This window comes from Archocentrus centrarchus, chromosome 1 (assembly GCF_007364275.1).
Source record: "Archocentrus centrarchus isolate MPI-CPG fArcCen1 chromosome 1, fArcCen1, whole genome shotgun sequence".
Lineage (NCBI taxonomy): Eukaryota > Metazoa > Chordata > Actinopteri > Cichliformes > Cichlidae > Archocentrus > Archocentrus centrarchus.
The window spans coordinates 2,336,645-2,362,833 of NC_044346.1; the positions used below are offsets into that span (position 1 = coordinate 2,336,645).

The 26,189-nt window shown below is 47.2% G+C and overlaps 1 protein-coding gene across 3 annotated transcripts in view; it reads left to right on the forward strand.

Annotated features, from left to right (window-relative positions):
- The window catches only part of LOC115784066 (echinoderm microtubule-associated protein-like 6), a 30,402-nt gene extending 8,970 nt beyond the window's left edge, over positions 1-21,432 (forward strand). Inside the window, exons 5-43 of one of the 3 annotated variants that reach the window (XM_030735141.1) lie at positions 275-460; positions 1,590-1,725; positions 2,023-2,224; positions 2,513-2,650; positions 3,821-4,077; positions 4,573-4,782; positions 5,016-5,183; positions 5,891-5,997; positions 6,086-6,186; positions 6,505-6,691; positions 6,763-6,868; positions 7,200-7,293; positions 7,394-7,494; positions 7,727-7,929; positions 8,263-8,374; positions 9,898-10,025; positions 10,209-10,350; positions 10,431-10,583; positions 10,663-10,794; positions 11,453-11,541; positions 11,616-11,783; positions 11,874-12,075; positions 12,681-12,807; positions 12,879-12,957; positions 13,038-13,167; positions 13,244-13,342; positions 13,842-13,862; positions 14,009-14,023; positions 16,142-16,315; positions 17,124-17,332; positions 17,425-17,582; positions 18,223-18,337; positions 18,415-18,603; positions 18,698-18,870; positions 18,973-19,135; positions 19,307-19,410; positions 20,256-20,409; positions 20,490-20,590; positions 20,860-21,432. In XM_030735141.1, coding sequence (XP_030591001.1) covers positions 275-460; positions 1,590-1,725; positions 2,023-2,224; positions 2,513-2,650; positions 3,821-4,077; positions 4,573-4,782; positions 5,016-5,183; positions 5,891-5,997; positions 6,086-6,186; positions 6,505-6,691; positions 6,763-6,868; positions 7,200-7,293; positions 7,394-7,494; positions 7,727-7,929; positions 8,263-8,374; positions 9,898-10,025; positions 10,209-10,350; positions 10,431-10,583; positions 10,663-10,794; positions 11,453-11,541; positions 11,616-11,783; positions 11,874-12,075; positions 12,681-12,807; positions 12,879-12,957; positions 13,038-13,167; positions 13,244-13,342; positions 13,842-13,862; positions 14,009-14,023; positions 16,142-16,315; positions 17,124-17,332; positions 17,425-17,582; positions 18,223-18,337; positions 18,415-18,603; positions 18,698-18,870; positions 18,973-19,135; positions 19,307-19,410; positions 20,256-20,409; positions 20,490-20,590; positions 20,860-20,884 — 5,358 coding nt within the window. In that variant the 3' untranslated portion in view covers positions 20,885-21,432. The remainder of the gene's footprint in view (positions 1-274; positions 461-1,589; positions 1,726-2,022; positions 2,225-2,512; positions 2,651-3,820; positions 4,078-4,572; positions 4,783-5,015; positions 5,184-5,890; positions 5,998-6,085; positions 6,187-6,504; positions 6,692-6,762; positions 6,869-7,199; positions 7,294-7,393; positions 7,495-7,726; positions 7,930-8,262; positions 8,375-9,897; positions 10,026-10,208; positions 10,351-10,430; positions 10,584-10,662; positions 10,795-11,452; positions 11,542-11,615; positions 11,784-11,873; positions 12,076-12,680; positions 12,808-12,878; positions 12,958-13,037; positions 13,168-13,243; positions 13,343-13,841; positions 13,863-14,008; positions 14,024-16,141; positions 16,316-17,123; positions 17,333-17,424; positions 17,583-18,222; positions 18,338-18,414; positions 18,604-18,697; positions 18,871-18,972; positions 19,136-19,306; positions 19,411-20,255; positions 20,410-20,489; positions 20,591-20,859) is intronic. The other 2 variants (XM_030735150.1, XM_030735158.1) reach the window with 2 other exon arrangements.
- Positions 21,433-26,189: the final 4,757 nt, after the last annotated feature.

Below are 26,189 nucleotides of genomic sequence, written 5' to 3' on the forward strand. Positions count from 1 at the left end.
TTTGTTTTTTTACGCTAGGCTTTAAACATGTTGATATTATATTTGAGTGAAAATGGTGGAGACCCTGAGGGCTTAAAGCTCAGGCATCCTCACCAGGAGTGAACGCCTGGAGCAAAGTGAAAAATAAGTTGTTCCCTGTGGAGCTGCTCAGGTGACTTTAATGAGAAACATACACAAACTGATCCAAAATTTCTGACTTAATGTAGCACATCAGCCTGCCTGACATGAGTTGTTGTGCATTTATCTTGGCCCTTGCTGTTTCCTGTGTCTGTAGTTCTGGACTCTGTGCGGGAACGCTCTGACTCCAAAGCGAGGCATTTTTGGGAAGACAGGCGACCTGCAGACCATCCTGTGCGTCTCTGCAGCCAAAGATGAGCTGACGTACTCCGGCGCTCTTAACGGGGACGTTTATGTGTGGCGAGGAATCACACTGGTCAGGACCGTACAGGCTGCACACGGGGTACTGACACACACACACACACACACACACACACACACACACACACACAAATATTCAAATTTGCCCCAACAGCCAATGAAAGAACCTCTTCCTTTTAAAGTCTGACAGCTGAAATCAACAGAAACGTACAGAACAAGAAGTTGAGCATTTACAGTTACTGTGACTCGGGGCTGTTGATTCATTTAAACTAACATATTCGTCCTGCTGTAACCAGGTTTCTGTGAGGCAGAATAAATCAATGTGTTGATCATTTATTAAATTATTATTATTAAATTATCAATTATTAAATCAAGAAGAGAGAGACCTAATGTTTAGTAATCCACATTAAACTGTTTCAAGGAGAACATGCGGTTAAACATGTCGCTCCTGGTCTGATTGGGGAGGGTCCCAGAGAAAACTACAGAGTCCAACATTGTTTTTGCAAAGTTACACACCGAGTCAATATTAATTTTAGTGACCTCTGATTGGTGTAACCGGGTGTCGTTACTGCCGATTACTGAATAACGATCTTACCACAGTCACCCAGCCGGCCTGTTTTCCCTGCTGCTCGGGATCTGCTGGGGGGGGATATAACGGTGGGTTAGCTCTCCCCCAGCAGCCTCCTCCATTTCATAGGCTGTCTCAACACAAAGTGAAGTAAAATTTTTTTGCAGAAGTTTGAGTTTCTCACATGGACTCACAATCACCTCTGATCAGCAAAGATGGAGGTGACGTCTTACTGAATAAAAAACAAATTATGGTCCCATTAGAGTCACAGAGGAGCAGCAAGCAGGGAAGGATTTAGGCCACCTGTGATTGGGCTTGTGTGGTTTCTTCAGGTTTTCAGTCAGATCTTAGCTCTCCAGCTTCACCATCCTGTTAGAATGGTGGAGCTGGAGAACAGCATTCACCTGTTTGGAGCACCCAAATGGAAAAGCTTTTAACAGAAAAAATGAACACAGGAGGCTTCAGCAGAAAGGGAACATCTCCTGGGTTCTTAAAATTTGCCAGTTAAAGTGTGGCTAACCAACTCCCTCACCTAGCCCTGGGTGGGTTCCTGGTGACCTGGTGGTTGCTAAGCTGTTAATAGAGCCACTGCTGGGCCTGTGCGTGGAGGGGGTGCTGATGGGGAAATGTTATTTTTCTGCAGGCGGGGATCTTCAGCATGCACGCCTGTGAGGAAGGATTTGCCACCGGAGGGCGAGATGGCTGTATCAGACTGTGGGATGTGGACTTCAAACCCATCACTAAGATCGACCTGAGAGAGGCCGAGCAGGGCTACAAAGGTCTGAACCTGGTCTCTTTTCTAACACGGGTCATTCATGGCTCCACCTGCTTCATAGAAAATAAATCTACACCAGTCTGAATAAGCCATCCATTGTCTGCTGCTTGCCTGGGTTCAGCAGAAACCCCCAGCTGCCTCCTCCAGCACATTGGGGTGGGGTGGGGCACCAAGGCTTTCCCTTATCACACAAGGGACATAATCTCTCTCTGCCAAGTTACAGCTTAAATGTGTATTTTTTAAATTTTTGTTGCTGAATACAAGGCGTCCGTCCCAGAGTGCGCTGTGTTTTCTGTCTCAGGTCTGTCAATCCGCAGCGTGTGCTGGAAGGCCGACCGGATTCTGGCCGGGACTCAGGACAGCGAAATCTTTGAGGTGATGGTCCGAGACCGGGACAAACCGGTTTTGCTGATGCAGGGTCACAGTGAGGGCGAGCTGTGGGCACTGGACGTGCACCCCAAACAGCCGGTCGCTGTCACCGGGAGCGACGACCGCTCCGTCAGGTCGGTCCAACCCAGCACAGCTACCACCGCACTGCTCATCCCGAGTATGTTCCTCACCTGTCTCCCTCTCATCTGTCTCTTCTCTTCCTCTCACTTGTCTCTCACCTGGCTGCCCTTCATCTGCCTCTCTCTCACCTGGCTGCCCATACCTGTCTCACTCTCACCTGTCTCTCACCTAGCTGTCCCTCATCTGTCTCTCACCTGGCTGCCCATCACCTGTCTCTCACCTGCCTGCCCCTCACCTGTCTCCACTCACTAGCCTGTCCCTCACCTGTGTGTGTCTCTCAGGCTCTGGAGCCTTCCTGACCACACCCTGCTGGCTCGCTGTAACATGGAGGAGTCCGTTCGTAGTGTTTCCTTCAACAATGACGGCTCTCAGCTCGCTCTGGGCATGAAGGATGGTTCGTTCACTGTGCTGCGTGTCAGGTGACCTCACTTACTTGTTGATAATTTGACGTAACACCTCAAAGTTTTGTTATTACTTCAGGTTAGATAGTAGCTTTAAGAAGATCCCTGTGCTGTGAGTTCAGTAGGTAGTCTGGGAAGCTGATGTCTGCCTTTACCTTCAGTTCAGACAAATGCTGACGTGTACATGGAAAAATGTTAGAGTCAGGCTTATCTCAGGATAACGATCACAGGTATGAAGTTAGCGTATCCAGATCACATACTGGGGTCCTGAGCTCTGCTGAACTTAGTTTGGTCTTTGACCAATAAAGAGCGCTTCATGCCGAGTAATGCATACAAATGTAGCATGAAAAGGACTCTGGGTGCAATGCTGACTGCTTTGGTTCTTAATGATGGGTGAGGGTAAAGGGGGGAAGCTTGTTATCCTGAACATCCCTACTCAAATAACTAAGCCAGGGTACCATTTGTCACTGTGCATTAGGGGTGTGCGATATATATCGTCTATGATAATATCTTAATTGCTGTGTTAACGATGTGTGAGCTGATGTTATCGAGTATGCTACTGACTGGGGAAAAAACAACGATCATAATGCCTCGAGTCCACGCGTTCACTACTTCATGTTTTAGTACAGGCTGCTGCGCATGCGCATTGAGAGTGCTCATACTGTGCGCTAGCATAGCTGCCTAAACAACACACCTAAAGCTGGAAAAGAGTGAACACACTGTTCACCGCCTTAGATTTAATTCCTAGGCGAGGATCATCTTCATTTGCATGGAGGTGGTTTGGATTTGAAAAGACTGACATTGCTCAAAAGACGGCAGTTTGCAGACTTTGTAAGACAGCGGCTGCCGTTAAAGATGGCTAACCTGTTCCATCATCTCTGAACAAACCACCGCACAGAGTATGAGGACTATCAAAAGTTTCGGAAGCTCGCTGTCCAAGACAAAACCAAATCAGCTAGGGTGTCTGGCAAAACACTTTACTTTCACAAACTTTAACCCCCCATGACCCCGACTAGCGGGATAAAGAGGACGATGATGGATGTTAATATTCTTTAAGTCTTATATTTTACTAGCTTGCACTTCTTTTATGAACACATTTTTAAAAATCGTTTATTATCGTTATCAACAAAATTACAGAAAATATCGAGATATCATGTTTTGTCAATATCGCACAACCCTACTGTGCAGGGACATGACGGAGGTTGTGCACATCAAGGACAGAAAGGAAGTGATCCATGAGCTGAAGTTCTCTCCGGATGGTTCATTCCTGGCGGTGGGATCAAACGACGGGATGGTGGATGTCTATGCTGTCGCACAGCGGTACAAGAAGGTGGGCGAGTGCAGCCGCTCGGCCTCCTTTATCACCCACCTGGACTGGTCGGTCGACAGTCGCTTCCTGCAGACCAATGATGGTGCTGGAGAGCGGCTCTTCTACAGGATGCCAGGTACAATCTCTCAGTCTGAGGCTCAAACAAGCAGAAGCTTAATTTGTGTACTTTAATGAGACTTACCTGTACAGGTCTTGTCTTTGGTCTGGGATGTGGTTTTGGAATCACCCGTTCAGCTTGCAGACCTGACAGGGGACTTTCAGTACCTCTCCAGACTTGGGGCTTATCTGTCTAGCCTGGAGACTTCATTCATGACTCAAATTTTAGACTCAGGTTTTGTCTTGGGCTTTAATTAGATTACCCTTAGAACTCACCTCTTCATACCAGAGACCAAACTTAACTGGGGACTTTCTTAGGGACTTACCCTCACAGACTGCTCAGTGAATTGGGTCTTCCTTGTCCAGGCCTGAGACCAGATGTGGGACTTTTCTGTCCAAACTGGTGTTTTAGGATTTACAGTCTGGGGACTTGATTGTGCAGATTTAGATGTGGGACTCACCTGAGCTGGGGTTTTTCCTTGGGTCTTATCTGCCTCCTCATCCTGTCCTGCAGCGGGAAAGCTGCTTCCTAAAGAGGAAGCAAAGGGGATCCACTGGATGACGTGGACTGGTGTTGTTGGGCTGGAGGTGAACGGCATTTGGCCCAAATACTCCAACATCACCAACGTAAACTCCGTGGATGCCAACTACAGCAGTGCCGTGCTGGTGGCTGGCGATGACCTCGGTCTCATCAAACTCTTTAGGTTCCCCTGTCTAAAGAAAGGTGGGTGATCTTTATGCCACAGGAGCATTTTAATAACTCAGGACCTGATTACAGAAAGTCCAGGCTGCATGATGGACCAGGATCTCTGGGGGCCATCTTATTTCTGACTTTCACTAATTATAGCTTGAGTTAGAGATGTTGGAAGCTGGAGCAGAATAGATTTGATAAGGGACTATAAAGGATGTTTCTGGACTCTAAGTATGATTCATGTCTCTGTTACTGACTCAAAACAGGGGCCAAATTTAAGAAATACATTGGTCACTCTGCCCATGTGACCAACGTTCGCTGGTCCAATGATCTGCAGTGGGTCATCAGCACCGGTGGCGCCGACCACGCCGTCTTCCAGTGGAGGTTCCTCCCCGAGGGCGTGATGAACGGTGTTCTGGAGCCCCTCCTACAAGGTAACACAGAGCTTATCTTTTCTCTGGGTAATGACAGCGCTGGCCCACAAACTATCTTCAGACCAGGCTGTATCCTGGCCCTCCTGATGCCTGAGCCCTTAGATCTAAACTGGTGCCCTGAAATTCCAGAAACCTTTGAGCAGGCAGCAATCCAAGCCAGAAAAAAATTCACAGCTCTGCAGTATTGGACGACCAGGGGGACGGGCCACCTGGGTATCGAACAAGCACTTTTCTGTGCTAATAGCTGTACTCGCTTGCTAATCGTGCTAATAGCAAGCAGTTTAGATAACGAACAGATGAAATTCTCAGCCTAGCACAGCGCTGGGCGATCACCTGCTAGTTTGAACCCTGGCAACAATTAATCCTGTTAAATCTAAACTTAATTGGTACACTGATCTTTACTTTTTATCAACCCTAAGTCGTTATTTTGCACAAGAATCAACACACCGAATGCTTTGTTATTCTAAATCTACACATGTAGCTGAAAATGACTCATAACTTTGAACATCGCTGTTTTGCATACCAACGTCACGATTTTGTTGTCTCTAATTCTGCTGCATTTTTTTTTGTTTTGCTAATTCACCATCTAAAAATGAGCTTAATGTTTTTCTGTATTAACGCCTGAACACATTTTCAATATGTCAGCTGTTCCCGATCTACCTTATCGCAGTAGCTAAAGTAATATTTTTCGGCTGTTGCGTCTTCAGAGGGATACGCTGACTCCAACAGCGGTGAGTCGGACTCAGATGTGTCAGATGTCCCGGAGCTCGACTCGGACATTGAACAGGAAGCTCAGACCAGCTACGAACGTCAGGTGACCAGGAAACAAACATTCTCACCTGCGGTTTAAAAAAAAAAAAAAAAAAAAAGCATCTGTCTGACTCACCTGTCTCTGTCTGCAGGTGTATAAGGAAGACCTGCCACAGCTCAAAAAAAAGCTGATTGGTTCCTTGAAGCGACAGAAAGCTCCAGAGGAGGGGCTTCGCCTGCAGTTTGTTCACGGGTAAAAGCAAACGCTCAGTATGAACCTGATCAGTGTTCAGTTAAAATTTTATTTATATACTGTCAAATCACAGCAAACAACAAGTCATGTGATCTGGTCACATAAGTGTTTCTTCTCTGATCCAGGAGTATTCCTGACAGGCACCACATGTCAATCTTTAATTGTTATCCTGAAATCATGACCTTAAATGCACAAAATCATGAATCACTGTTAGGTATCCCTAAATAATCAGATGTGACCTTTAAATTACCGGTATTATATAAATAAACCACTGTTTGTGACCTTTATTGTGGCGATGCTGCTTCCTGTTTTCTGCAGGTACCGTGGTTTCGACTGCCGTAACAACCTGTTCTACAGTCAGGCGGGGGAGGTGGTGTACCATGTGGCCGCCATCGCCATTGTCTACAACCGGCTGCAGCACAGCCAGAGGTTTTACCTTGGGCACGACGATGACATCCTCAGCCTCGCTGTTCACCCACTCAAAGACTACGTGGCCTCGGCACAGGTACGCCCGAACGCAGCATGTTACTGCGACACTGACTGAGGCTGTTTCTGATTGGCTGTTCCTGCGTTCAGGTGGGCAGAGACCCAGCCATCCACGTGTGGGATATCCAGACCCTGAAGTGTTTGTCGCTGCTCAAAGGATATCACAGCAGAGGAGTGTGTGCTCTGGAGTTTACAGGTAAACTGACTGGGCCATTTGGCATCCCTGAATTAACATTTCTTACACCTCACCTGTAATCCTTAACTCACTGTGTATTAACTCTGTATCATTTTGTTTATCAATGAAACACCATTTGTTATTCCTAAATCTCCAGGTGAAACCATAATTAAGCAGCTGTAATCCTTACATCACCATTTGTTATCCCTAAACGTCCCTTATAAAGCCTTCTTTGTACATGTTTACACTGAACCACCATTTGTCATCACTAATCCTGTAACCTGTAATGTAACCTGCTCTCTTTGTGTCGCTGTGTTTTCTCTGTATTGGTCTCGCTATTTGTGTTTCTCAGCGGACGGGAAGAGTTTGGTCTCAGTGGGAATCGATGAATTTCACTCCATCGTCATCTGGGACTGGAAGAAAGGAGAGAGACTGGCCAAGGCCAGGTAAACACACCTGGGCAGAGTCGGTTATAAACGTCCTCAAACTGACTTCAGATGATATTTTTCATCGTACGGTGGCTGAAAGCTCATTTCTGTGCTACAGGGGTCATAAAGACAAGATCTTTGTGGTGAAGAGCAATCCGTTCAGGATGGACAAACTGGTGACGGTGGGGATGAAACACATCAAGTTCTGGCAACATTCAGGTAGATGTTGTGTCCTGTTTACCTGGAAGTCATCTGATAAACATTCACATTTTAGCTCGCCGTGGAAACATGTTTTAGAGGAGAAGCTGAAAGGAGGAGGAGGTGGTCACACAGCTTATTTTTCATGTTTGATGGTTTTATTCATGTTCACATGAAAAGTGAAGATTCTTTAAAATGGTCTTTTTTTGTAAATAAATGCGTGATCGGGGATCATAAATATCTGTTCCTGCAGGAGGTGGTCTGACATTCAAACGTGGGATTTTCGGGAACCTCGGGAAGCAAGAGACGATGATGTCAGCATGTTATGGTCGATCCGAGGACCTTGTTTTCTCCGGAGCCACAAATGGAGACGTTTACATCTGGAGAGACACGATGCTCATCAAGACCATCAAAGCCCACGACGGCCCTGTGTTCGCCATGTGCTCCCTGGACAAGGTGATGTGTTATCTGTGCCCCCCTACTTCATCATCTTTTTAAAAAAAAGGACGAGGGTGCAGCTAGCCCACATTGGGGTGGAGTAATATGAACAACAAACATGTATGACTTTGAAAACAATCATTACAAGAAAATGTTGAGATTTTAAAGAATTATTTTGCAGGAATAAAATCAAAATTACAGGAATGTTCATGTTTCTTGAACTTGTTCATATTTTTGATCTAAAGTCGCAACATTGAAAGATTTCAAAATAAAACCAGACTGATATCTGGTAAACAGATTCTGAGCTGTTAATGTCACTCGTGACGTTTGGGCTTCTGCTTCCTGTGTCAGGGTTTTGTGACAGGGGGCAAAGACGGCATCGTGGAGCTCTGGGACGACATGTTTGAGAGGTGTTTGAAGACGTACGCCATCAAGCGCGCCGCCTTGTCTCCGTCCTCTAAAGGTACGACACACCTGTTACTCAGACTGTTTCTGAACTCGGAGAACGTCTGCAGACTCTGAGGCAAGGTTATAATAGTTTTTTTGTTTAATGGTTACTTTTAGTTTAGTTTTCGGTAGTTTTCGTTTTTTCATAGTTTGTCAGGTCCAAGATTCAAGGTGCAACAAACGAATCCGTGCATTCTCCTGCTTGCGGTGTGTTAACCAGCCAGCAGTTATTTTTTTCAGTGAAAAGAGTACATTATAGTTGTCACCTTTCTGCATGGCTGCGATGCTGGTTCTTTGTCAGAGCTGCACAGAGATGCTAGCTTGGTTAGATACTCACTAATTAGACTTATGCACTGGGTCCTTGCGGGACCTCTGTACCAACCTACTGGCATTTATTCTTGTGTGAGCAGAGTTATGTGTGTTAATTAACTTGTGGTTGTGTGCTGGTGTTTTATCTGGCTGACAGAAACAAACAATGCTGGGACTTTTCCCCCTCCTTAGTCCTCGCTCTTTGTGGTCAGTTTTTTTATTCAGTTTGTTCATTCCTGCAGCGAAAAGTAGGTGAAAATATCCAAGAGGACTCGACTGTGCCGGACAGACCAATCACAATCGTTCCAGGTTGCAGACTGAACATGTAGTTACATTTCTCGAGAGGTGTACGTCAGGTTCAGACTTCATAGGTTCCGAGCGGTTTCTGTAGCCTCCTTGTGTGTTCTCCTCAGGTATACTCTGAGGTTGGTGGTTTTTCACCTTGAGAAGTGTTCCACACATTTTGCCATCACCCACATCAAGACGCTTCTATCTGTCTATCGTACTCAAATAAATCCCATATGGGACTCTGCCGCTTTCTCCCAACATTTACTGCTGCTATTATTTTGCAGACTGGCGCAGTGAGTACACACACACACACACACACACACACACACACACACACACACACACACACACACACACACACACACACACAGTGTGTTTTGCTATCTTTGTGGGGAATTTCCATTGACTTCCATTCATTTCTACAGCCTAAACCTTACCTTTACCCTTTTCCTAACCCTAACCATCACATACCTAACCCTAACCCTAACCTAAACTCAATTCATACCTTAGCCCTAACTCTGACCCCTGACCCAAAAACAGGGTTTCCCCTTGTGGGGACAAGGTTCCAGTCCCCACAAGGAGCAATTGGTCCCCACAACGTAGTATATGTCAGGAAAATTGTCCCCACAAGGTATTATAAACATACGCACACACACACACACAGAGTGAGTTGTTGGATGGTGCTCCCAGCTAAAACTGCTAGAGCAGAAAAAGTGATTTCATATCAGTCCACAAGGCTTTTAAATAAACTGACAAACACGAAAACGAAGGTCATTTTATCTATAAAATAAGACAACACAGATTTGGTTAGCGTTTTTTTCCTTTTAATTATCTTTTTCATTTATTTCAGTTACAAAAATGTTTTTTCAATTTCAGTTTTTGTTATTTTCATTTTTGTTATTGATAACTTTGCTCTGAGGTGATCGAGTCTTGTGTTTTCAGGGCTGCTGCTGGAGGACAACCCGTCCATCAGAGCCATCACTCTGGGTCACGGCCACATCCTGCTGGCAACGAAGAACGGAGAAATTCTGGAGATTGATAAGAGCGGCCCGATGACGCTGCTGGTTCAGGTCAGACGGACAGAGTTAACATTTACTTCACTGACCCTGTCAGAGTCTAGGGTCACACGGGCTCTCAGACTCTTCCCCCATGTTAACGAGGTCATCCTCAGCGATCCACGGATGGAGAACAGGAGCATCGATAGATTGAATTGCTGTGATGTACTAACGCAGTCTCCTGTGTCTCTGTGTCAGGGTCACATGGAGGGCGAGGTGTGGGGTTTGGCGGCACACCCTCTACTTCCTGTCTGCGCCACAGTCAGTGATGACAAAACTCTGAGGATCTGGGAGCTGTCGGCCAATCACCGCATGGTCGCCGTCCGCAAACTCAAGAAAGGTGAGACATGAATTTTTTACTCTCACAGGTGTTGTACCTGTGTGTTACCTCTTTGTCACCAGTGTTGCCTTTTCTCTCAGGTGGGCGGTGCTGTGCCTTCTCTCCGGATGGGAAGGCTCTGGCGGTCGGTCTTAACGATGGCAGCTTCCTGGTGGTGAACGCTGACACGCTGGAGGACATGGTCACTTTTCACCACCGCAGAGAGCTCATCTCAGATATCCGCTTCTCCCAGGGTACCTGAACTCACCACGCAGGTGTGGCACAGGATGAAGGTCTTTGGTCAGTCAGTGATGAGTCAGGTGTGTGTTTCAGATGCGGGGAAGTACCTGGCTGTGGCCTCGCATGACTCCTTTGTGGACATCTACAACGTCCTGACCAGCAAGCGAGTCGGCATCTGCAAAGGAGCCACAAGCTACATCACTCACATTGACTGGGACTCCAGAGGTGAGGTTGTCATAGTTTGCTGTGTAGCAGGCAGGTTGCAGACCCAAATGCACAACTCAGGATGCGATTAGAACATAAAGCAAGCCTTTATTGCTGGCTGATCAAAGTAGTAAAGTTCAAAATAATACAACTGATAATACGACCAGGAAAATAAACATCTAGGAAGCGCAGAACTGGGGAGCACACAGCATAGAGGGGACAACTCAAAGGGCGAGGGGAAACGCAGACAATATATACACACCAGGTAATTAGGAAGATGGGAAACACCGGGGAACACAGCCCAAACTAGACAGAGGAAGCAAATCTAAATACAACACACGTGAGATAAAAGACTAACAAAATAAAGCAGGAAGTAACTGGCAAAAGAAGCCCTACCACAGAGATGGAAGATACTGGTAAACCACGACAAACGTGAGCCGAACCCTGAAAACAACAGCTCAAAACCTGAGAATGTAAATATAAGGAAACCAATCAGGAAATCTTTAAAAGGATACAAAACTACAAAGACTACATTAAACATTAAATAATAGAAACTGGAAGTTGTGGTCACAGATACCGGGCTGTATCTTTAGATCTGAAGTTGGGCAGCTAAAGCTTCAGAGGCCCCGAACAACAAATGTATAAACTTGTCAGACTCTTCCTGATGTTTCCTTCACAGGTAAACTGCTGCAGGTGAACACCGGAGCCAAAGAGCAGCTGTTCTTTGAGGCCCCACGAGGACGCAAGCAGAACATTAGTGTGGCTGAGGTCAGGAGCACGCTGAGAAGTTTGACTTATTTTAGTTAAACTGCATCAGAGACCATCCACTGTTTCCGTTTCAGTTTGAGAAGCTGGACTGGGCGAGCTGGACATCTGTTCTGGGTCCCAACTGTGAGGGGATATGGCCGACGCTCAGCTTCGTTAATGCCGCGTCGCTCACCAAAGATCGCAAACTGCTGGCCACCGGAGACGACTTCGGCTTCCTCAAACTGTTCAGCTTCCCATCCAGGGTGAGAAAAGAGTCCAAGTCCAAAACAAAATATGGAAAAATTCAGCTTTAAAATTTTTGCTTTTCTGTTCGGCCTAACCTCTGACCTCAGGGCCAGTTTGCCAAATTTAAGAAGTATGTGGGCCACAGCACCAACGTGACCAACGTCCGCTGGTCCAATGATGACACCGTGCTGTTGACAGTGGGCGGGGCCGATATGGCGCTGATGATCTGGACCAGAGAGCCACCGGGTCACAAAGAGAGCAAAGCCGTGGACAGCGAGGAGTCGGACGACGACACGGAGGAAGACGGAGGTACACCACAGCAATTCTGTTCAGTTCAGCTTTATTTATACAGCACCAGTTCAAAACAGCAGCAACCTCAAGGTGCTTTATACTGTAAAGATCCTAAAATATTAGACAGAATGAAAGCATTAGTGGGAAGGAAGAGCTCCCATTAAACAGGAAGAAACCTCCACTAGGACCAGGCCTAGGGAGGGGTGACTGGAATAGAAGTAATAAATGCATGAATTAGGATGTTTCTAATTTTAGAAATATTGCACAAATGCAAAAAAGACGGTCCTACATATTTGTTTAATATGTGCACTGACATATCCTGATCAAAAATGACTCCAAGGTTTCTCACAGTGTTACTGGAGGCCAAAGTAATGTACAATAACTTCACTTTTATCTGAATTTAGAAGCAGGAAATTAGAGGTCATCCAGGCCTTAATGTCTTTAAGACATTCCTGCAGTTTAACTAATTGATGTGTGTCATCTGGCTTCATGGACAGATAAAGCTGAGTATCATCTGCATAACAATGAAAATGTGTGCAGTGCTTTCTAATAATACTGCCTGAGGGAATTGGTCCTGGCTCAGAACTCTATGAAAGTCTGTGACTGACTCATTTTCTTTTTAGGGTATGACAGCGACGTAGCCCGGGAGAAGGGAGTGGACTACGTCACCAAGATCTACTCAGCCAGCATCAGGAATATGTCGGGAACCAAACCTCACCTGCAGCACAAAGAGCTTCCTGTGGAGGAGAGGTAGGATTGTTTCATTTCCTGATGTGGCATCCAGACGGTGAGTCTCTGATGTCAGTCGTCCTCCTGTTCAGGCCTCCCGTGAGCCGAGCTGCACCGCTTCCGGACAAACTGCTGAAGAACAACGTGACGAAGAAGAAGAAGGTGGTGGAGGTGAGTATGAGATGTCTGGTTATCGGCCACCTGCTGACGCGTGCCTTCGCCTCAGACAGCTGTGTGCGTGTTGTTTTTAGGAGCTGGTCCTGGAGCACGTCTTTGGCTACAGAGGCTTCGACTGTCGCAACAACCTGCACTACCTCAACGACGGTGCTGACATCATCTTCCACACCGCTGCCGCCGTGGTCATCCAGAACCTGTCTGCTGGTCAGTAAAACTGTCGCACCTTTTGAGTAACTGTTGCTGCTGGTGGCCTCACATTTTCTGTCTCCTGTCCTAACAGGGACTCAAAGTTTTTACCTGGAGCACACTGATGACATCCTCTGCCTGACCGTTAATCAGCATCCGAAGTACCAGAACGTCATCGCCACCGGGCAGATCGGTGAGTCCATCAGAGACAAGTGTGAGCACTGTTCCTGCTCACGTCTGCTCCCCTAACATCAGTCTGTACGTTAAAACCCATCAGATTCCTGAAATGAGGAGACAGTGCTGTGCTGTCCACGTGTCTCAGTGATTAATGAACAGGCCTGATGGCTCAGGTGGCCACTAAACAGTTAAACAGGTTCTCACCTGCTGGTTTACGTGGACATTACTTTGTCTTTATGCTGACAGATATAAACTTCTTGCAGCCTCTCAGTCTCCTTCCCGAGCTGCTTCCTCTATCTGCACTGTTAGCGATTAGCTGGTAGACAGCGCTCCCTCCCCCCCCTCAGGTGATGTCCGGCGGGTCGTTCCTGCAGAAACCCTGAGCACTCGCCTGTTACGCTCTGATTTGTTCAATCATCATGTTGTTGTCATGCATGACCTGGCTGCTTTTGGCCCATCACGCTTCTGTTCTTTTTCACGGCTTCCTCATCGTCACCGCCTCACCTCATCACCAGGTGACATCACTGACCTGCCAGGTAAGTCTGCTTTCACCTTCCTCATCACTCATCACTGATCCATTCTCTCACTCACACACACACACACACGCACGCACACACACACACACACACAGGCTGTGTTTGAGTTGTTTAACCTGTTGGTGTCATCCACTGTCGGCGTGTAGAGGCGGAGCTGTCCGGTGAGTATCATCAGTCAGGATCCTGAGTGTAGACCCCCGCCCCCGACACGCTGCCCATCAGAGTCTGCACCGGTGTGGATTCACATGAAAACACTTTAAACGTTCACACTGAACTCGTTTCAAACCACAGAAACGTTCAAAAGCAGCGACTCTTAAAAGCCTCTCTCATAGTTGGTAGATTTTCAGAATAAAAGCATTTATAATGCTTTTATAATGCTGCTAATAAATCCAAGAGCGGCATCTGTTTGGCATCCACACAGCAGGAGGCGCTGCAGGGAGATGGGAAAATTATTTCTGTATTATTTTATTTTTGACTCTTAAATTAATCTACAACATTCATATGATCAATATTTTATACAATGCTATTAAAACCAAGACTGCATTCATAAAAACAGATTATCGCCCTCCGGGTCGTCTGCTGGTGCTGCAGAACGTCACTCACAGAGGACGTGAAGGAAGGTGGTGTTGGTGTGGCCAAAAAACTGTTTTGAGTGCGCTGTGAGCTGGATGCTTTGCTTTGAATGTCCTCCATCAGATGCCTCGGGACAATACGGTCATCACTGACGGCTTGACCTCAGTTTGACCCCATTCACAGTGCACAGCTCTGTGAATGTGGACAGAAAGACGAGCGTGCTTCTCTCGAGCCGTCAGATTCAGAAACTGTTGCTTCTCTGAATCGTAGCTGCAGACCGCCCTCTCTGAAAGTGTGTGATGTGCTTGGTGGATGAAATGGTCCATACGGAACAGGAAGTCCACGCGAGAGGACAACCTAAAAGGCCAAATTCAGGGTTTTTTCTTTTTAATGGCGCAGTCTGATAACTTTTTCTTGTACGTGAAGGACAGACTATGTATATAATTTGCATTGAAATAATCCTGACTGGTAGTGTATATCAAAATCAAGCTGAAAACTACCAACTTGATTCTCAAATATATTTTGAATTTTTTTTCCATGCTGCAAGATGGATCTCATTCTCTTGCTTTTTATTATTTTTCTAGTCCATGGACCATCTTCAAACTTCAAACATCAGTGTGGATGGAAACAGTGTTTTCAGATGTCTCCACATTAGCTCGAGCATGGCAGTAGGAAAATAAAGGCAGTCAGACTCTGAGCCTCGTATCAGCATGATGGAGTAGCTGAGCTAGCCTGGCTGTTTCTGTCTGTGCTGTTTGTGTTGATTCAGAGGCTTTCCTTCCTTTAGAAACCTCACCTGATCAGTCGTATTTATGCAGATAATATCAGGGCATGAACAACAGGCATGATGGTCTTTATGTGCTGGACAGAACCAGCCATGATCACAGGGGCCCAGAGCAGGACATAAGACTGTGCTCCTGATGTTTGTGACCCTCTTATTTTCCAGTCTGTTAGTATTTTTTTGTTTTTTTAAATCATGTCTTCTCTGTTCTTTGATTCTGAGGTTTGCGTGACTGCTGAGCCGCTGGTCTGGGACCTCAGGAGAAAAATGTTTGTGTGATCATGGCTGAAATTGTTGTAAATAGAGGCGGTTTTGAATATCCATACTCTGATTCTGACTTGCAGTCACCTGTTCAGTCAAATCAGCATGTCGGTACCAGTTTCTGTCTACATCTGAACTCAAGCGCTGGAAGTACTGAAAGATCCTTGAACAGAATGAGGTCTATCGATTGATCCCCTGCCCGCCGCTCTCACCCTGAACGTCTCAATCTCAGCTTGTTCCACGTGACTCTGCATCTCCATTTCTTGGTTCCTGTTCACCCTTTAGTTTGATACTTCACTTCATTGGTTCCTTCATCCTTTAGTTGTGCTACCTTGATTCTTTATTCTGACCTTTTCTCTTTGGCTTCCTTACTATCCTTCATACCTTGGGCTCCTCATGTCCTTTCACTGCATGTTTGTTCTACAGTTCCTGGTAAATCTTTGCTTCTTGATGCTGTAGATCTGAGGTTCCCCGTTCCTCCTGTTCCTTGAATCTTTGGTTCCACAGTTTCAAGGGTGCTGAGCAGATCAGCTGTAGAACCCATGTGTTCCTTGGTGTTTCAGTTCCTCGGGTCCACAGGTCCTTGGATGATTAGGTCCTGGTACTTCCTGCCTTGGTTCTTTGGTTGTTGTGTGGTTTCTACGGTTTTGGTCTCTTCTCACAGGCCTCGCTCCGTCCATCCATGTGTGGGACGCCATGACTAAGCAGACGCTGTCCATCCTGCGGTGTTCACATGCTAAAGGTGTTGGCTATGTCAACTTCAGTGCTACAGGGAAGCTGCTGCTGTCTGTGGGGGTGGAGCCTGAACACACCATCACGGTGTGGAGGTGGCAGGAAGGTACCAAAGACCTTTTCTCAAATAAACAAATCTAAGATGCTTGCAGCTTCTGAAGGAATACTCTGTTTAACAGACTGGTTCTTGATTAAAAACTTTATGTTGGCTTCTTACGTTGAAGCCAGGCTTAGTTTGTCTGATATTTGTTACTTTTGGTGGTTAAAATGTTCAAACTTATTGTGTTAATGCATTTAAACTCTGAGCTTCTGAAGAAAAGATTGACGGTCTGTATGATCTAAACTCTGATGTCCTCTGAAGAATTTAAGCAGAAATAAAACATGTCTTTAAACAGGGGTTTAAGAAAGGGCATCATCTCAGAGTTCCTCACCTGTTTCCATCCTGTCCATGGGAGAGGTCACATTAGAGGCTGGACCTCCTGCAGACCGCAGAGGAAATGATTTCTAAAGAAACTCCACTGAACCCAGAGCTGCTACTGCTGGGTTTGAATCCCGGAGGACACTATTAGATGAAACATGGACATTAATCAAGCTCAGATTATAACCTCAGTGGTCACTGAAGGCAAAACTGACCATTTAGGAAAGCCTACATGTTAGTAGTTTCTGATGAATTTCAGACTTATATCTTTGTACCCTGATTACCAAAACCTGAGAGAACTGTTTCATAAAGACAGAAATAACACAGTCTGAATGCCTACAGTCACAGCCGTGACCAGGGGCAGTGTTAGGGTCGGGGGAATGGGGCGGGGTTGCGACAGATGATGACTTAGAAATTATAAACATTATTTTGGAAAATAAATGTATGGTCCACATGTTCCACGGGTATGACTTTTGATCTCTGACCTGTCTGTCAGGCACCAAGGTGACGAGTAAAGGCAGCCACGCTGAGCGGATCTTCGTGGTAGAGTTCAGGCCGGACTCTGACACCCAGTTTGTGTCAGTGGGAATCAAACACATCAAGTTCTGGACTCTGGTTGGAGGTTCACTGATGTACAAGAAAGGCGTGATCGGCTCAGTGGAGGACGGCCGCATGCAGACCATGCTGTCCGTCGCATTTGGCGCCGTAAGAAACGTTGATGTTATAACTGCCTTCCTTTTTTATGTGAAGTTCCAGAGTTAATAAATTTGTGGTAAATTGGTGTTTGTCTCCTTCAGAACAACTTGACGTTCACCGGCGCCATCAATGGAGACGTGTATGTGTGGCGGGAGCACTTCCTGGTGCGAGTGGTGGCAAAAGCGCACAGTGGTCCCGTCTTCACCATGTATACCACCCTGAGGGACGGCCTTATCGTTACCGGGGGGAAGGAGCGACCGTGAGTCACATGTTATCAGTTGTTGAACATGTTGGTGTACTTCAGCTGTTCATTTCTCATGTTTGACCAATCATTAAAGGCTTAAAGTTTGCATTATTAGGGGCGTTGCCTCTTTGACTGACAGGTGGATGGCGACACAGGCGGCTGTAGCTGCTAGCAGTCTGCTAGGCTTCACGTCAGCTAACTGGAGTCCCTGATCTAGACCTCTGGACTGTGTTTGTGCTGCTGGAGAGTTTTGAAGCATTTTTAATGCAATTGTCTGACCAATAATATGGCTACTGTGTGCTTCATTAGACTAACAGACCGTTCAAGAAGGCGGAGCTCCAGTTTGCTGGGAGAAATTCTTGGATTTTATTGGGATGTTGCTCATTAGCAGGTATCTGTGTCTGAGTGATGCTCCTGTGCAGTCTGTGCCAACAAACATGGCTAGCATTAGCTGATAACTTGGCACTCCACCCTCTTGTCCGAATATGGTCACTTCCTGAAACAAAAAGGTCATAAGGCTAAAGTCCATGCTTTAAAAAAGTTGCCTGAAGGTCAGGGTTCAGGGGGATCTAGTTTGGGGATCTACCACTTTTTTGAATCCTTTGAAGTCTGAAATGTACAAAGAAAAATTGGGATGTCTTCTGGTTTTTATCAGGACTAAAGAGGGTGGTGCTGTAAAGCTTTGGGACCAGGAGATGAAGCGCTGCAGAGCTTTTCAGCTAGAGACCGGCCAGCCAGTGGAGAATGTCCGATCTGTCTGCAGAGGGAAGGTGTGAAGAGCACACTGCACTACTTTATGTTATCATGATTTCTGTCACTGCAAGAGTAACCTACAACTTTCTGACAGGGTAAAATCCTGGTGGGAACCAAAGACGGGGAGATTATAGAGGTTGGAGAAAAAAACGCTGCCTCCAACACCATGATCAACGGACACACTCAGGGAGGGATCTGGGGTTTGGCTACTCACCCCTTCAAAGATGTCTTCATCTCCGCCAGTGATGATGGGACCATCCGAATATGGGACCTGGCTGATAAGGTATGGGTTGAACTGTGGGACAGCGTGGTGGTACCTTTATTCTGCAGCCCTCACCTGGTACAACGTGTTCCTTTAATCCTGTTTTCGGTCTTAGAAACTGCTGAACAAGGTGAGTTTGGGCCATCCCTCCAAGTGCACGTCCTACAGTCCGAATGGAGAAATGGTTTCCATCGGCATGGCGAACGGAGAGTTCATCGTCCTGCTGGTCAACTCGCTCACCGTCTGGGGCAAGAGGCGAGACCGCAGCGTCGCCATCCAGGATATTCGGTGGGTTTGGGCCAATATGAGGACAGACAGGAGAACATCAGCCCCTAACGCTTCTGTATCTAAGTTCAGTCATCTTATGTTTCTGGATTTCTCCTTGTTCAGGTTCAGTCCAGACAACCGGTTCCTGGCAGTAGGTTCAGTTGAAAGTGCCGTGGATTTCTACGACTTGTCACTCGGACCATCGCTCAATCGGATTGGTTACTGTAAGGACATTCCCGGCTTTGTCATCCAGATTGACTTCTCTGCTGACAGCAAACACATCCAGGTACCTTCACTTCCGGGTTAAATAAAGGTTAACAAAAAGAAGAAACTCTCTGAGTCCTGAGTTATGACACAGTGACAGTGGCTTTGTTGTTGTGACCTCTGACTTTTTCTTTGTGGGTTAAACGTCCTTTAAGAGGAGAGCTAGTTTTCAAATCTGTTGATTTATTCGCAGGTGTGCACTAGCACCTACACCCATCAGGTGCACGAAGTTCCCTCAGGGAAGGTCATCACAGATCAGCCCGTGATTGAGAGGATCACCTGGGCAACCTGGACCAGGTGAGTCTTACAGAAATGTTCCTTTTACTGTGCTTAATATTGGAGAACATTTGACAGTGGGAACATCTAAGACACTTTAATGGAGGCACAGGGATTACCACAGAGGGATTACCGACTGCTGTCCCAGGAGACAGAGAAGTCAGCGAGCCTCACAGCCAATCTAATCACAACATAGGGGTGTCCATTATAGGGAGGGGGGTTTCCACAAGTCTGTGCCTTCATTGTAGGGGAATCAAACAAGCTTAGAGGTCTGGAGACCAACTGCAGAGCAAAGGGACCAAATTCTCAGAGCAATAAGAAAGCATGAAGTTAAAACAGATTCATCTTCTGTGGAATGTGGTGTAAGAGCCACACTAACGAGCCAAGGGAACTACCTGGGAACATGTTCTACACGACAGGTTTTAAGGGAACTCACTGCTGGACACTTTCCAAACTTTAGAGCAGAGAGACCGAAACTCCTCGGCAGGACTGAGGCAGCCCTAACCCTGTCTGACTGATCGTAGAAAAACAACTGCTTTTCTCCAGCGCTGGGACGCTTTGAAAACATAAAGTGAACACAGAATGCAGGGATTTGGAGCGCATCAAAACTCCTCATTTAAGTAAAAACTGCAGAGCGTGTCACATGCTGAAACAGAGGAATCTGTTTGTTGTGAATTTGATGCAATTTGTTTTTGTAAGTTGGGACAAATTCTGGAAAGATGGGAAAAGTTGGAGGAACTTTTCACAACTAAAAAAAAAAATCGAAACGAGTTCAAGAAACACCACCATTGCCTTTTCTCAGCTCAAGTTCATTTGTTGTTTGTAGTCGTGGACCTGATCAAGGTGTTTCTATTTGGCTTTCTTAGCATCGTGGGGGACGAGGTTCTTGGCATTTGGCCTCGTAACGCCGAGAAGGCTGACGTTAACTGTGCCTGCGTTTCTCATGCCGGCCTCAACATGGTGACCGGAGACGACTTCGGCCTCATCAAACTCTTCGATTTTCCCTGTGCTGAAAAATTTGTAAGTAAATGCAACGCAATCACAAATCTCTGAAAAGTTTACGTGAGCCCAGACTGACTGCCACCTTCTGATTTTTCCAGGCAAAGCACAAACGTTACTTTGGTCACTCGGCTCACGTGACCAACATCCGCTTCTCCTGTGACGATAAATATGTAATCAGTGCCGGCGGCAGCGACTGCAGGTGAGACCTGAATTACACCAAAGTTCTCGTTAGGTACAAAACTTAGAAAAATAATTTCAGCGCTTTTCAGATTTGATGGTTTTCTTTGACATAAAATTAAGTTTTTAGGTTGCTGCAGATCTAAATGAGACATTTAAGGACCTATGGACCTGAATTCTGATATTTCCCTAAAAGGTCCAGAAGCTTCAGGATGTAGGGTTCCTAAAGGTTCCCGGAGCCTTTTGAAGGTTGCAGCTCATTAATGGTTCTCTCTGGTGTTCTCTCTGCAGCCTGTTTGTGTGGAAATGTCAGTGAGGTTTTTGCAGCCCACCTGAGTCCTTCTTGGGTCCACCTGAATCAACCTGGGTCTTCCTGAGTCCACCCAAGTCTCCTCCTCTTCTCCTCTGATGCTGCTTCCCCGACTCTTCAGACTGAACTCTGACCCGAGTTCGATCTCCATGTGACAGCGACAGCAGCGGTCGCCTCTTGTTGTACATTTGATGTGAGGATATGTTTCCTGTTGTCGTGGCATGACCCGTGGGCGGCGTGTAGCTGTGTTGTGTAGCCGTGTCTGGTTTGTCGGGATGTGCCTTTCTCACAAACTCTGACCAAACATTTGATACAACTTTATTTATAATGGTGGTGCTAACAATCAGACTGTAGTGGTGTCGTCCTGTCAGAAGATGAAGATGATGATAATGATGATGCAGAGAAGTTTAAAAAAAAAGAGGAAGAAGGATCCATTTTTGATCCCAGATGTTAGAAGTTGAAAACCAGTAGAAAACTGTTTATATGAAACTTTATTTAAAAAGTTAAAGAATTCTACCTCAAAACAAAATAAAGAGAAGCAAAGAAAATATTTAAGGTAGAAAATAAATATTTACATCCACATGGTGGCGCTGTGGTGTGTGTTTGTCTATAATTTAAAAAAAAAACCTGGCATGTGACCTTTCATCGAGAATTATTTAGAACCACAGGGGCAAGGTCATCAAAGGTCAGCCCTATAAGCTAGGGCTGGGCGATATGGACCAAAAATGATATCTCGATATTTTTTAGCCAAATGGCGATATACGATATATATCTCAATATCTTTTCTTACCAAAGGTATAAACAAAAGGTACTTCAGAGTCAAAGCTACATGTCCCAAATGTCACATGGGCACTTTTATTAACATTCAGCTGTAGATGTACATGAGAAATTGCTCAAAAGTCAACTAATGACATATTAAAAAAATAATGCTCCTTAAATAAATTCATGCATTTTTCCGCCATAACAAAAGACTCACAGCTGTGCTATTAAAATGTAAACAGAAAAGATACAGAGCATAAACAGCAAAAGGCTGAGTTATTCTTTAAAAATCCAATCTGCAGTGATGTAGACTTCACCAAAGTGCTTCCTCCTGTGTGTACTGCTGGGCCCTATTCCAGGAAGCAGGTTTAGCTAACACATCTGGGTTTGTTAACCCTAAAATGAGGGAAACTCGGGTTTCCAGTTCCAGAAAGAGCATTATCTCCAACTGAGTCAGTTCCTGGGGTAACAGCTGGGACCCTAACTTGAATAAAAACAGAATCCCATAAACCCAGATGTTATTAATAATAGATTAGAGACAACATATCAAGTGATTAAAATGAGAAAATGAACCATTTTTATAAAAATATGAGCTCATCTTGAGTTTGATGGCAGCACCATCAGCACATGCTGCTCTGAGACCTGTTTATACCTTTCAGCACTGATGGAGCCTTTCCAGATGTGCCAGCTGCCAGTTCCACTGATGCACCCCCATACCATCAGAGGGGCAGGCTTTGAACTGAGCTGATAACAGCCGGATGGTCTCTCTACTCTTTAGTCCATGTTTGGATTTGTCTGACCTCAGAACAGTTTCCACTTTGCCTCAGCCCATTTTAATGAGCTTTGACTGTTTCTAGATCAGATTCACAGATGGCTTCTTCTTTAACATGCATCTGTGGATGCTGTGCTCAGTGATTTCTGGAAGTGTTCCTGAGCCCTTGCTGTGATTTCCAGGACAGAATCAGGCCTGTTTTTACTGCAGTCCTGCCTGAGGCCCTGAAGATCACAGTTTACAGCCCTGCCCCTGCACACAGAGATTTGGCCTCTAAATCTTATGACATTATTGTAGATTATATTCAGTGAGGAACATTATTCGGAAACAGTTCCAGTAGTTATAGACAGTTTGATGCAGGTTGGTGAACCTCTGCCCATCTTTATTCTGAGAAACTCTAAGATGCTCTTTTTATACCCGATCATGTCACTGGCCCGTTGCCAGTGAACCTGATAAGCTGCAAACGTTCCTCCAGCTGTCTGTTTGCTCCCGCTTACTGTTCCAGCCTTTTGTTCCTTCGTCACAACTTTCTGATACCATCAAACTCAAAATGAGCTCATATTTTTCTTAAAATGGTTCATTTTCCCAGTTTATACTGTAACGTTGTAAACACACTTCCACAGTCGGCGATGTTCACAACAAAGGTCGTCTTTATTACCAGAAAAACGGCTGCTGTAGGCCACAGCCACGCCAACCACAACTACAACAACGGAACAGCAACACACACACACAGGCAAGCTCTCGGTCTTTTCTCTCTCTCCATGCTGCCTTCACGAACCTCCCGAACAGTCCGAAATCCCACAACATCAACACGCTCTCCAACTAAGAGAATCGCTACATTGCCCCCCCTCACTAAATCCCTCGCCCCGAGGGATCCCGTACAAAGTCTCTGAGGTGACCTGGGGGTCTTCTCTGCCTCTGCAGCCCCCTTGTAGACGACACTTGGGGCTGTGTCTGCTGTCCTGCAGCACCCTGCTTTTGATCTGGGATGGGGTGCAAAAGTGGAGGAAGCTGTGGGGCAGTAGAAGGGGGCACAGTCAGTGAGTCTGGGGCTGTGGCTGTTTCATTTCTCAGGGGGGTCGACTGGACCTGGGCGCACATCACCCTTATATGGAGCCAGCCTGTCTCTATGAAGGGCCACTCGTCTCCCCCTAGTCGGCAGCTGAACCCTGTACACCACTTCCCCCAGCTTCTCTACCACTACACAAGGCCCCACCCAGTGGCAGTCCAGCTTAGGGCACCGGCCTTTCTTCCTCCTCGGGCTGTACACCCACACAAGGTCACCGGCCCTGAAGTCTTTCCCTTTTACCCTCAAGTCATAATTCCTTTTCTGTCTCATTCCCGCTTTCTCCAGCTGATCACGGGCAAAAGCATGGGCCGACTCCAGCCGGTCCTGCAGTCTCCTGGCGTATTCCGGACCCGGTACGACTACCGGAGCGTCCGGAGGCCTCCCCAGTGCCATCTCCGCTGGCGTCCGTAGCTCTCGCCCCAGCATGAGCAGGGCAGGCGTACACAAGGTGGAATCCTGCACAGCGGACCTATACGCCAACAAAACAAGGGGGAGATGCATGTCCCAATCACGCTGGTGCTCTGCAGTGAGGATGGCCAGCTGTTTCGCCAGGGTCCTGTTGAAGCGCTCGACGAGCCCATCACTCTGCGGGTGTAACGGTGTCGTCCGGGTCTTTCGCATCCCTAAGCGCTCACACATGACAGAGAAAACAGCCGACTCAAAGTTCCTTCCCTGGTCACTGTGAATGGTTTCTGCCATCCCGAACCTGGCAAACATGCCCTCCACCAGCCTGTCGACCACCGTCTCCGCCTCCTGGTCGGGTATGGCATATGCCTCCGGCCATTTTGTGAAGTAGTCCATGGCAACTAAGACATAACGATTTCCTCTGTCTGTGCGTGGAAAAGGCCCCATCACGTCCACTGCTACTCTCTCCATCGGGGCTCCCACTGCTAACTGCTGTAGCTGGGCCCGGGACTGGTCTGAGGGACCCTTGTGCGCTGCACAGAGGTCACACCGGCGGCAAAAGTCCTCAACATCCCTCCTGAGCTGCCCCCAGTAGAAACTCTGCCGGAGCCGCCGAAGGGTTTTGGAAACTCCAAAATGCCCCACCCCGGCGGTTCCGTGGGAGGCCTTCAAAACTGCCTCCCTCAGGGCCCTGGGGACCACCACCTGCCACCTCTCCTCCCCCGTAGCTGGCTCCTTCCAGGCTCTCTGCAGCACTCCGTCCTTTACTCGGAGAGCTGAAAATTTCACAAACAGTCCTTTAGTTGCAGGTGAGTATCCAGCCACTCCGCTCCACTGCGGTCTTTGACCAGACTCCACCCATTGTAGCACTGGCCGGAGGTCAACATCCTGCTCCTGTTGCGCTCTCCACTCGAGCGGGTCAATCACCTGTGCCACTCTGCAGGCCAGCTCACCTCCGCTACACCCGGAATCATGCTCTCCCCCAGCCCGGAGCTCCTCCTCCCGGGCTTCCCGCTTTTCGCAGTACCGGCAACCAGCTGGAGCACAGGGGCGGCGGGACATGGCATCTGCGTTGGCGTGGTGAGCCCCCGCTCGGTACTTCACTTCGAAGACGTATGGCGCTAATTCCTCCAGCCAGCGTGCAATCTGCCCCTCTGGCTCCTTAAACGCCATTAGCCACTGCAAGGCTGAATGGTCTGACCGGACAGTGAAGGGCAGGCCACAAAGGTAGTACCTGAAGTGACTTATTGCCCGTACTATGGCCAGGAGCTCCCTTCGCGTCACACAGTAGCGTCGTTCAGCCTTATTAAAGGTTCTGCTGAAGTACACCACCACTCTCTCCCCCGCTGGCCCCACCTGGCTCAACACTGCCCCCATTCCGACATCGCTGGCATCTGTGTCTAGAATAAACGGCAGACTGGGGTCCGGGGGTGGCGAGGGTGGGAGATTCTGTTAGGGCGTTTTTCAGCCGCTCAAAAGCCTGTTCACATCCTGCTGACCAGTCAAAGTCACTATCCTTTTTCTGCAGGCGGAACAGGGGCGCAGCAATACAGGAGAACCCCCTTACAAACCGCCTGTAGTAGGACGCCAGACCAAGGAAGCTCTTTAAGTCCTTCAAGTTTGTGGGGGTTGGCCAGTCCTTCACCGCCTGCACTTTCTCCTCCAGCGTACTGATACCCTCACCCCCGATTTTGTGTCCCAGGAACTCCAGCTCTTTCCTCATAAAGCAGCACTTATCAGGGTGGAGTTTCAGGCCCGCTGCCGCTATCCGCTGTAGAATCTGCCGCAGGGATGCCAGAGCTGCCTCGAAGGAACTTCCGTGGACCAGGATGTCGTCCAAGTAGACCAAACATTCCTGTTGGGGAATATCGGCCAGCACCTTTTCCATCAACCTTTCAAACGTGGCCGGCGCATTGCATAGGCCGAAGCAGAGAACACGGAATTGCCACAGCCCCCTGCCTGTGCTGAAAGCAGTCTTTGGTCTGGCTGCGGGGCTGAGGGGCACTTGCCAATACCCGCTACGCAGGTCCAGCGAGGAGAACCAGGAAGAGCCGGAAACCAAATCCAGGCACTCATCGATGCGGGGGCAGCGGGTATGAGTCTTTCTTAGTCACACTGTTCAACGGCCTAAAATCGACACAGAATCTCATTTTGGGGCTCTTCTTCTTTTTAACCATCACAACCCCCGAGGCCCAGGGGCTGTCGGAGGGTTCAATGACGCCAGCCCTGAGCATCTCCCCGATCGCACTATCAGCCGCAGCCTGATGCGCCAGGGGGAGGCGGCGAGGGCGTGACTTCACAGGCCG